At 33.8% G+C, this 12495-nt stretch overlaps 1 protein-coding gene across 1 annotated transcript; it reads right to left on the reverse strand.

Annotated features, from left to right (window-relative positions):
• Positions 1–1134: 1134 nt before the first annotated feature.
• Mgat4c (MGAT4 family member C) lies at positions 1135–12223 on the reverse strand. Its single transcript, XM_052165824.1, has 3 exons — positions 12077–12223; positions 3584–3731; positions 1135–2276 (listed from the first exon to the last, which is right to left on the reverse strand). Exons 1-3 carry the CDS (start codon positions 12221–12223, stop codon positions 1135–1137), a joined length of 1437 nt encoding a protein of 478 aa, XP_052021784.1.
• Positions 12224–12495: the final 272 nt, after the last annotated feature.

Here is a 12495-nt window from a genome sequence, read left to right on the forward strand (position 1 = left end):
AGGAAGGAGAGAAGGAAGGAGAGAAGGAAGGAAAGAAAGAAAGATCTGGGAGATATTTTTTCATAAATAGTAAAGAGGATTTTCTGGTAAACAGAACAACAACAAACAAGTGAACAAACAAATTCTTCATTTTGGCTTTGTTAAGCATTATCTCATTGACTATAGACAAAAATAAGATACGAATGAAACAACAAAAAGCAAAGCCTAGCTTCTTTAGATTTTACTTTTCTCCCACATAAGATAACCATTTAATCTCCCCAAATATGTAAATTACAACAATTTTAATCACATGAGTTTTAATTCAAAAGTATAAAATCAATTTCATTTTTTCTACATATACTGAAAATGTTACTACGAATGGACTAACTGTAAGACATCTCTCTCTATTAAGTACAGGTGTCCAATGAAACCTTCAAATACTGAGCTCAGCTATTTTTTTCAAAAGGGAAATTAAAAATAGCCTTATTCTTATGGGAATTTATTAACATGTGCTCAATTAAATGTTTTAAAACAATGAGCAATGTTCCTTTTCATATAAACAGCAAGATGAATGATGACTTTTCAATTTGTTTTTTTCCACAGCTCTATTTACACAAATAGCCTTTTGTAAAGACACCACTTGTATGTGGAGGTATTAACTGTAGAAATAAATTGGTCAGTGAAAGCTTAAATTTATAAGAAAAAAAAAAGCCCATCTTATGACTGCAACTGATCTGCATATTCTTATATATTCTTACTAAGAATCTTTCTGAACATATAATAAATTATCAACTGATTCATAAGTGTACACAGTTGGCAACTGTGTTTTAATTATCATTTAAAAAGAATTTTCTCATTTTAAATCTTTTACATCACTCTTTTGGCTATCAGTTGAAATTTGAAAGTAGGAACATTTAAATATATGAATGAAATCACTTTTAACTACCGAACGATATGCAACTTCAAAAGTGAAAAAAAAAATACAAAGATGTGTTTAGTAAAATTACAATCAAAACTGCTGAGATGATTCATTTTTCTTGTGACACGGCACATCAATTGATTTTCCTCCAAAAGACTAACGTAGCAAAAGAGGAAGATAGCAAAAATTGAAACAGGAAGACCTGCTTCAGAAACTCAATATACTGATTTACTTGGCTAGGAAGTCCAAATGCTGATGCTCCTGATAATCAGCCATTCTTTCTGCGATTTGGTGACACATATTCTCACGCAATGTATGTCAAAGGGAATTTTTTGATTCACATCTGACATTTCAAAGTATCCATTTTTGAATTCCCCTAGTCTTAAGTAAGTGTCACATTGTCTTATTTGTTTTCTAAAAATAAGTTTTTCCCCAACATCTAGGGCTCCATGATGTAAAATGTCATTCTGCCGATCTTCTGTTCCAGTATTCACTTTAATTTTTTTAATTGTAATTGGATTTTCAAATACAATAACGAACGTATCTCCTATGGAAGGTGGCTTTCCCCAAAAGTACTCATCCACACTACTGTATGCCTTGCTTGCTTCATAGTTTTCAAAGACATTCATGTTGGTATAGAGGCTTGCTGGGGGGTTATCAGGGATGTCAAATGACTCCTCTTCGAAGTCATCATCCTTCAGTTTATTCTCTGTTCCTTTATAGGATGAATAATACCCCATGTGCTGAAAGAGAGAAGGTTTAAATCGAATCACATTTTTCTGAGCCAGCAGCCCTCGGAAATGAGTCAATAGCCAATCACATGGCATTTCTTGATAAAACATTAGTAAGAAATGAGCCAGACGTGGGAGATCATGAGAATGATAGAGTTTACCGATGTAGCCAAGTTTAGAGAACTCAAGAGTTACCCAGTATGTTCCTTCTAAGGATGCAATGACTTTCTTGATGGCAGTTAAGAAATTTCTGGAACACCGGACATCATCTTCAAGCATTACATAATAGTCAGAAGTATTGGCACAGAAATTTAGCAGAAAGGCATAATCTACATTTTGCTTAGAGCGAAATCTGACTCTATCTTCTGGGTCATTGTAATTTCTTTTAAGACCATCCAGAACTGGATAATACTCTTCAGGAGCATGTATAACCATTAATCTTCCTGCAATAATATGATGGGCAAATTTCTGTGTAATGTCTTGGACCATGGTATCACGCCATGATGAATTGAAGTCAGCTAGATGCACTACCACTGAAATTTCCTTTAGTTCTTCATAGCTGGACTGTTCAAAAATTGACTTGATTGTCTCAAGTAAATAATTTCCTTTTTTTCGTTTCACTGATGAAAGTCCAATTGTGAGATATCCTGAGCAAAAGAAATCAGTAGAAGACAAATTAAATTAATAGGCTTTGAATGACACCAGAATATGAAAAAAAAACCCAAGATTTCTTTTTGTTAACCTTGCAATTAAGTAAATCTAGTACATGATTATGTAGTGAATGATTTAAAATTAGAGTTCAAAGCTAATTACCCAGGGATAAAGTATTTTATGTATATTTGATGTTTTAATATGGAAAATTATATATCTGATGAGCAATCTTATATGGGTCCTGTATGATTAATATTAGTTATGAATTACAAAAATCTAAGATCTAATTTCGCATCACTAAGATTAAATACAATTTCAGAGTAAGCATTGTGTAAAATAGAATATAAGTTTATATGTGTGGAATTACTGAGTTAATATGGGCCTTTCCCTGATATCATATGTATGTTTAAGAAGCCCAGTGAACCAGTAAAAGTCCTTCCTTTCTTCTGCCCTTCCCATCTGGATTGTGCATTAGTCACTCACTACCAGTTAGCACCCTGTCAGGTGCTTGTCAGTGCAGTGCTAACCACATGTTTGGTGGAAGCTCACTTTTTGTGCCTTTATTCTTGTTCTTTTAAAACCCAGATCACTGAGAAGTCATTTAAGGAGCACTAAATTTTGAATGACTATAAATCTTTTCCCAACCAGGACATCTTATTCAAAGTGACTTGAGTAAACATTCTCATTTTCCTTGAGTGTGCCTCAACTTATTTTTGAAGTTGAAAAATCACCTATGGAACATCATAATGATTGAGACAGAACCTAAATGTTAATATCTGGCTACCAGATCCATAAGACAGTCAATTCTTAATTTTTTTTTAAAAAAAAATTCCCTATTTATGATAATCTAAGATAATCATTTTTAAAATAGTACACTACCAAGACTTTCAACATAATTTCAATATACTTCCAACACTGGTTAGAAATTATAAAACTATGCTATCAAATATTGTAAATATAAAAATGCTAGCTAAACTTTTAAAATTTAAAGCCAAAGGAAGGGAGGCAGTGTATCGTGCAAATAAAGTAATTAAATAAAGTATCCAATGGATAATTATTTATTTCATTTATGGCCTTATAATAAATTTCTAAATGGTTGATATTAAAATTTGGCATTTTAGTAGTTTCTGGGTTCTAAAATATTTGTAAAGTTTGAAGAAATGAATCCTTCTGACACTATAGATCACAGTAAAATTTAAATATTTTGTGATATACAAATGCTGTAATATATCATTATCATATTCAAATCTTATTAAAGTTGTTTTAATAGGCAGTTATTATTAAAAAGCTAAAGAATGCTTACGTTTTCTCTGTAAAGGTGTGGCAGCCAGGTAACGATAGGTGACATTTATGGTTCCTGAGAAGTTAGATAAATCCTTGAAAGTGTGAACATAGCGTTCAGAATTTAGTTGATGCGTTGATGTTTCCCTTATAAGTTGCTTGTCACCTTCCTAAATGCACACACACAAAAACAAATACATAAAATCTACCAGTATATATGCAAAATTAATAGGTAATAGTTGGTCACAGGTTAGGTGACTCTTTCCTTACACGATGAAGATGTGGATGGTCATGTATTAGAAAGCTACGTAAATCGCCATTACTCGTTTACAATAAGTTCATTAAGCATCACCTCATTTCTTACCTTCCTCTTTAAGATTTCTTACTTCTAATCATTATTCTACAACACATTTGCTTTCCTATAACACAGACTACTAATGGCATCATTTCTTTACCATGTGACCTGTTCCAATTCTAAATTTTTCAAAGTACAATGACTTTACAGTTTAATAGTTACTGATGTGAAGCTTTCATCTGATGCTTATTCTGACCACAGTCCCCATATTGTGAGCCTTATGAATGTAGTCTTTTCAAAGTATGTTCCTACAAAAGAGAAAAACAAGTATTGATGATAACATATAAAGGATGTGGATGGTCATGTATTAGAAATACATGTATGGACATTTAACTATAAACAAACTATTTAAATTCAGATAAATCTCTCACAAAGTTTTACTGACTCATTATAGATGACCAAATAAGGCCATTGTGTGGGGTGGTCTGAAAAGGGCTCCAATACACCCATAGGGAATGGTGGTATTAGGAGGCAGAGTACATATGCACTTGTTGGAGAAACTGTTACTGAGAAAGGACTTTGAGGTATCAAAGGCTCAATTCAGGACCACTGTTGCTTCCTCTCCTTTCCCCTGGCAGATCAGGATGTAGACACCTCAGCTACCTCTTTGGCATCATGCCAGCCTGCATGACACCATGGCTCATATCATGATGACAATGGACTCTGAGCCTGTAAGTCAGTCTTTATGAAATACCCTTTTTAATGTTCTTTTATTGGATGGTTTATTTATTTACATTTCAAATGTTATTCCTTATCCTAGTTTATCCTTCTGAAATCCCCTCTCCCACCCTCCCTTCCCCTGCTTCTGTGAGGTTGCTCACCCACCCATCCACTCATTTCTTCCTCCCACCCTGGCCTTCTCCTACAATGGAGCATCGAGCCTTCTTAGGACCAAGGGTCTCTCCTCTCATTGATGTCCAACAAGACCATCCTATGCTACACATGCAGCTGGAGCCATGGGTCCCTCTTTGGTTGGTGGTTTAGTTTCTGGGATCTCTGGGGAGAGTGTTTGCTTGATATTGTTATTCTTCCTGTGGGTTGCAAACCCCTCAAGTTCCTTCAGTTCTTTCTCTAACTCCTCCATAGGGGACCCTGTGCTCAGTCCAATGGTTGGTGATGAATATCTGCTTCTGTATTTGCCAGGCCCATTCAGAACCTCACAGGAGACTGCTATATTAGGCTCCTGTCAGCATGCACTTCTTGGCATCCACAACAGTCCCGGGGTTTTGGGTCTGTATACAGAATGGATCCCATGAAGTACTTTCTTATACAAGAACTGCTGTGTCCGTGGTGTCTTTGCACAGCAATAGAATGTCGACTAAAACAGCCAAATAACTTGAAATGTTTGAGAATGTTTAGCTCTCATCTTTTTGATATGGAATTCCTTGTATAAAAGCCCTCTATTAGCATCAATTAGAATTCATTTGTACCTATTCAGTAGAATATGTTGACAACGTCTTAGGATCTCATCTTTCTTAGTGTACTATTTCTCCCTTTCTGTGTGAACTTGCATGTATGTTTGCTTGGTGATCTGAGGAACATTCATTCCACTTATTTTCTTGGTGGAGGATATTTTGTGATTTGGATCAACAGAAGCATTTACATTTACTTTTAAGAAATGTTCAAATGCAAGTTAACTATGTCCTGACAGCCAGTATTTGCGTTCATTTTCTCTGAGCATTGATACAAGTTCAATGGTAGAGTTTAATAATTTGTTCAAGTCTTTATTGACCATACCTTAGTAGGTTAATTTGTTTGGTCACATATACCATGTTTAGGGTCAAACTAATTGAGAAGCTCTCTTTCTTTTTGGTAATTTGTGTATGTTGCTGTATGTTATAAAATAGATATATTTGTGCTATTTGTTTTAGGTGCTTAAATGAGTCAATGCAAGCCACTGAGACTGTAGAAAAAGTAAATTCCATAAATGTCTTTTACCTTGAGTACTTATTTTTGGTCAATAAAATTTTTATTAAATATCTACTCTAAAAGATTTGATAAGATTCAGACACTAGCCTTACCTTTCTTAGAACACAGAATACTTAGTTGCTGACTCACATGGAAAAGACAAAATTATGCTTTAAAATCTATGGAAAGAATTTTTCATAGAACAAAAATAAGAAATACTGGAATGTAACAGTAGAGATAAGAATTTCATACAATTAAATAATAAAATTCAATGTTAAAATTTGTCAAATGTGCAAGTATTCTCATGAATTTTAATCTGTCTGTGCTAACATTTCTATGTTTTATATCACTTGGATGTTTGAACATTTTTAACAAGGTATATAGGTTATTCATCATCCAAAGTACCTGCAATTCATGATTAAACAAAAATTTCTTATAAATATAGTAGTTTAATATTCACTGAATTTTGATTATCTTAGCTCTTATACCTAAAAAGATTCATATCTTTCTATAGGTCAACAAATATATATACAGAATGTATTAAAACAATTACTTTAGGATTTCAATAAAAGAATTGTAGATGAACTATCACACTGACTCATTCAACATTAATATAGTAATGTAAAACATAAAGCCATTTTTATAAAATACACAGTAGTCTTTGTGTTGTATATATTTTTGAATTCTGTTATTGTTTGAGGCTACATGCTAACAAAAGCATATGAACTTTAATAATTTTTATGGAATCTTCCCCAAATATGTAAAAGTCTAGACCTTTTCTGTTATAAAATTGAATACATTCATAATGGTTGAAGGATGTAGCAGAATATGAAGTGAAACAGAACTCATATGAAGTACTTAATTCAATTCTCAGGAACAAGCTTCTTTATACTTTCAGCATCAATAAAAATGCAACTTTCACCTGAGCTTGTCTGGTTGGCTGCTTTCAGAGGCGACTAGCTGAAGATCCATGCTCCCTGGACACCTTCTTTCTGCAGTAACTAAGCTATAGTGTGAGTCTCAGTAATAAGGCAAAGCTTTATGACAATCATTTCCTGGATGGTAATGCAATTCAATGGATTCACTATGGTCTAAACACGTACCCTGGTGGCTACTTTGAAAATGCTCAGAGCCGAGAGGATAAGTTGATTGGGCATGCGATGTCTCTACCACTCACTTTGCCTTGTAAACGAATTTGTCTCTGCCACTGAGTGAAGCTTCCCTTCCAACTGAAACTCACTTATCCTTCTAAAACAACATCAAATGTACTAAACCTATAGTTTCAAACCACAAACACATTTTCTATCAAAAACAGAATTGAAATCTAGACAGTACTAATTCTGTTCATCTGATTTCTCTGAATTACAAGTATTGTTTCAGCTGTACATGAGAAAGATACTGTAGTTTATGCATAGAAAACTGTATGCACTATGACATTACAGATACAAGATAAAACCCAGGAGAGATAAGCTTATGAAAATAAAAAGTAAATGTAAAAGAGGAAGTATGTTAAGTAGAAACTATATTATATTCTTTACCAGAGCCAGTTTTCAAGAAATATTCACATTTTAAACATACACATTATAAGGTATATTTGAGTTGAAGTTGTATAAGTTGGGATCCACAACACTGCATTTTGATTGGTTGTAGTTTTCTGTAATGATCTCTATTTGGTGCAAGGAGATGCATTCTTGATGCGGGCTGAGAACCATGCTTATCTCTCAGTACAATGGCAATAGTTAGGTATTATCCTGTTTTAATACATTGGTGGTTCTCCTCCAGTATCCCTGAATTCACTGGCTTTGGGCAGTTAACTAGGTTCCCTGTACAAGGTATGATTTTCCTGTTACTGAGTGTCTAGAGGATTTTAATCCAGCAATATGGATGTTCTGGTAAGGGATTATATCCAAAGGCCTATATCTGTGTGATTTTTCTGGAATGCAGACACACTACACACCTTTAATCCTTCTGGATGGAATACAGACATATCCTCAGTACACACCTATAAGGTAAAATTAGTTGGTGAAAGGAAGCAGCCATGTTTGAAAGTGATGTCTAATGTAAGGGCAGACAAAGTGCCAAATCAGAAAGATTTGACAGAATGAGTCAGAGAGAGATGTAAAATATATCTGATTCTCCCAACTCTCATGATAACAGCACAGGAAAGAAAGCAGAACATGGAGAGTCAGTTGGGAGTCAGTGAAGCTGGTTCATGCAGTGAAGTTGAGTTCCTTCATGATTTCATGCAGTTCAGTACACGCCAGTAGAGGCAGTTGAAGTTAGAGTATATGAAGAAGTCAGAAATTTAAAACAAATTTCCAGAGTTTGTGCGAGGCCAAGCAAAGCAATCTCTTACTAAGCTGAGAGAAGCCAGATTGAGTCAGTCAGCTTAGAAAGTAGTGTGAACCAGATAATCTGGATTGAACCATCCAGCCAGATTGCAGAAAGAACCAGAAAGTGTGAGTTTATTCAGCAATAAGCCTCCAAGAGGACAATGATATCAGGCAAAAAAGTTACTTGTATAGAATGGAAGCCAATGGTCACAGGAAACGAGCAGGAGTAGCCATTCTAATATCAGATAAAATTGACTTTCAACCTAAAGTCATCAAAAGAGACACAGAAGGGTTTTAAATCCAACTAGATACTATAAACAATTATAGAGTTGTTTGTTGCTTCAAAGTTATGCATGCCGCTGTTGTACCTTTTGTGTTACTGCACAATGCTTGTCATTGCTGTTATTCATGGGCATCATATATAGATAGGAATAAAACTTCTGTATCTAAGTCTAAAGGATTGTTGTGGAAGAGGAAGTGGAGAGATTTTAGGATCCAAATGAGCGTGGAGATTGCTTAAGATTATGTCTTCTAGAAATATCAGAACATGATCTGAACAATGACAATGATCTGAACAATGAGCAATGCTAGTATGAATGGCAAACAGCCAACTATTCTCTATGCAATGCAGAGGCCTCCAGAAAACTAATAATGCAGACAACAGAAGTAGTTTTCCCCAGGGGAAGAACTCTAATTGGTTAGCCACTACCAGTTGATGTGCGTGCATGTCTGGACTTGTTTTCAGATTTGATTAGTAATAAGCTAAATGTTGATAGAAAGAATTTATTCAAGCATACTCTTTAGTAGAAAACTTTATAATTAAATTAGACTTTTAAAAGTATGTAGTTAGGGGACTGGAGAGATGGCAGAGAGGTTAAGAGCACTGGCTTCTCTTCCAAAGGTCCCGAGTTCAATTCCCAGCAACCACAAGGTGGCTCATAATGAACTGTAATGAGATCCAGGACTCTCTTCTGGTGTACAGGCATACATGTAAACAGAACAGTATATAAATAATAAATAAGCATATTTTCTAAAAAGTATGTAGTTATGACAAATGTTTACAAGACTTCACAAAGTACCTCAAATTAGAGCATCAACTTCATATTGCACTTACTTATTTTATTTTGAATATAAAGAACTGTTATGATGGCAATATATATGTTGCATATGATAGGCAGTTTGATTCATTGAAAATGAAAGGTTAACATTTCATGAAATACCTTCTTTCAAGTATAAAACAACCCATGGATTATAATAACATTGAACCAATAACATTTGCTTAATTTACTAGGCTTCATTTAATTTTCCTACCATTAGAATGAAAGAAAACACATTTTCATCACATACCTGAATTATCAGTTTAAGAATAAAATAACCAATAAAAACAATAATAAAAATACATAAGTAAAGAAGGAAAGAATTTGTTCTTTTTTATATTTTTTCCTATCAAGGAAGTAAATATCTACATACTGTGAATCTTCCTCCATTATCTGATGTCTCATGAATCTCAATGAAGTCTAAATTAAAACTATTCATGAATCCATACCAATAGTCATTCTTTTCTGATTTGCGGTTTTGCTAAATCATATCTACGTAAAGCTTGTCAATTTTTGGTACATTCAACTATTGTGGTCTGACTATAGATGATAGGCTTACAGGTCTTTAAAATCAGTATTTACTTGAAGACAAAAAATCCTTTACAAATTAAAGAACTAGGATTCCAGAAAATGTCATTAAAGAACAGAGCTGAAGGAAGCAGGCTTGTCTACCAAAAATCTCTTAGGAGAATCTGTGCCAGTTAAAGTCCTACAGCTGCTCATAAGATGTATTGGCAAATAGTAGTACACTCATAAGCATATATAATCAAATAGCATTTTATTGGGAAACATTCCTTTGGTTATTGCCAAAATCCATTTTGCTAACATTAAGACTCTCAGACTGCTGCTGGTGGACAGAATTCTCTCTTCTCTGTGAACCTAAAGTCTAAATATTTTAAATACATTAATAATACTAAAAACATGAGAATTAGAATGTGCCTTTGGCACATTTCAGATAAAAATAGCAAAACCATCAACATTGCATTTTTAAAAATCAGGGATGAAATAATGAAACTATAATAGATCATAGTGACCACTGTACTGATTACTCTTAATTGGATATATAATTTTACTTTTTTTATTAGATATATTCTTTATTTACATTTCAAATGATTTCCCCTTTCCTGGCTCCCTGTTCACCGAAAGTCCCATAAGTCCTCTTCCCTCCCTCTGTTCCCCCATCTACCCCTTCCCACTTCCCTGTTCTGGTATTCCCCTACACTGCTGCACTAAGCCTTTCCAGAACCAGGAGCCACTTCTTTCTTCTTGGACATCATTTGATATGTGGATTATGTCTTGGGTATTCCAAGTTTGTAGGCTAATATTCGCTTATCAGTGAGTGCATACTATGAGTGATCTTTTGAGACTGGCTTACCTCACTTAGGATGATGTCCTCCAGCTCCATCCATTTGTTTAAGAATTTCATGAATTCATTGTTTCTAATGGCTAAATAGTACTCCATTGTACTATTGTACTATTATTGACACATTTTTTTTTTGTATCCATTCCTCCGTTGAGGGACATCTGGGTTCTTTCCAGCTTCTGGCTATTATAAATAGGGCTGTTATGAACATAGTGGAGCATGTATCCTTATTACATGCTGGGGCATCCTCTGGGATTGCCTAGGAGTGGTATAGCAGGGTCCTCCAGAAGTGTTGAGCCCAGTTTTCTGAGGAACCGCCAAACTGACTTCCAGAGTCATTGTATCAGCTTGCAACCCCACCAGCAGTGGAGGAGTTTTCCTTTTTCTCCACATCCTTGCCAATACCTGCTGTCTCGTGAGTTTCTAATCTAAGCTGTTCTGACTGGTGTGAGGTGAAATCTCAGGGTTGTTTTGATTTGCATTTCCCTAATGACTAATGATGTTGAGCACTTCTTAAGGTGCTTCTCAGCCATTCAAAGTTCTCCAGGTGAAAATTCTTTGTTTAGCTCTGTATCTCATTTTATTAATAGGGCTATTTGGTTTTCTGGGTCTAACTTCTTGAGTTCATTGTATATATTGGATATTAGCCCTCTGATCGAATATTTTATACCATGTAATATAATCCTCTACTATTTTAGTATGTATTTTGAATGTTTGAGTAGTTCTGTTCCTTTACATTTTGGTGTCTTTCAATGAATATCATTATATAATATTTTGGAATTTTGGGATATTTAAAATACAAAGTCTTAGTATACAATGCAATAAAATAAAATATATAGAATACAACAAAGTTCATTTTTTATTATTTTAGAGTTGTCAGTATTATTTTCAAAACTTTTTGAGAATGAACTTTATGTTGAGTATGCAGGGAGGGGGAAAGGTTTTTGAAGGAATTATCAATACATATTGATATATTTTTTAAAATCATATCAAAATATAAGAAAATAAGAGTTAAATGCTAACACAAATTTATGGCAAAATGAGCAATACTTCTAAAAATTTCAACAATAATGTGTAAAATATAGAGACTAGGAATAATGTTATTTAGCAATAATTATTTAGTTTATATGTTTCAAATTAAAGACCAATAATCTTAATAATTTCATATATATATATATCAGTATATACTGTTAGCATACATTTTATATAACCATATAATATTGAAATATATTCATGATAATATGTATATGTATAAAAATATCAACTACCATATACTACAAAGAAAGAAAAAATACAGAGTAATACAAGTATACTGTTGGTGATATATGGCTAAATGTATACAGAAAGGAAATATTGCGTACATAATTCTGCTCATAAATACCCCCTGGTATCTTCAGGTTAAAGTACAATTGAATTGAAGAGAAATTATTGAATTAAAAATAATGTCTCCAAAACTTACCAGAACATAGCTATCTTCAATGTACAAGTTCATGAATAGTAGAAAAACAACAAGAACTCCTAGGAATGATACTGTAGAACGTTTTCGCAAGCATCTCATTTTATCCAATATTTGAAAAATATATTTCATTTGATAAAATTTAAGCATCCTCTCCTGTGAAAAAAGAAACAAAATTACTAACTAACATTTTATTTGGGATATAATTAATATAATTGCATCATTCAAATAGTTGAGCTAAAATTTTGTTTCAAAGTTCATGCATAATGTTGTCATTTATCCAGATATTGTCATTTATAGCTATTTCCTGGGAATTAACTATAAAGACAACAAGAGGGTCAAAAGAGCTGAAGGGGTTTGCAGCCCCATAAGAAGAACAACAATATGAACCAGCCAGTTCCCCCAGAGCCCCCAGGGATTAA

This window comes from Apodemus sylvaticus, chromosome 20, assembly GCF_947179515.1.
Source record: "Apodemus sylvaticus chromosome 20, mApoSyl1.1, whole genome shotgun sequence".
Taxonomy (NCBI): Eukaryota; Metazoa; Chordata; class Mammalia; order Rodentia; family Muridae; genus Apodemus; species Apodemus sylvaticus.

Coding starts and splice junctions, on each gene's coding strand:
- Mgat4c (XM_052165824.1), bottom strand. CDS start 12,223: ATGCTTAAATTTTATCAAATGAAATATATTTTTCAAATATTGGATAAA. Junction 3,732..12,076: donor TTGAAGATAGCTATGTTCTG/GTAAGTTTTGGA, acceptor GTGTGCATTTAG/GAAGGTGACAAGCAACTTAT. Junction 2,277..3,583: donor CACACCTTTACAGAGAAAAC/GTAAGCATTCTT, acceptor TCTTTTGCTCAG/GATATCTCACAATTGGACTT.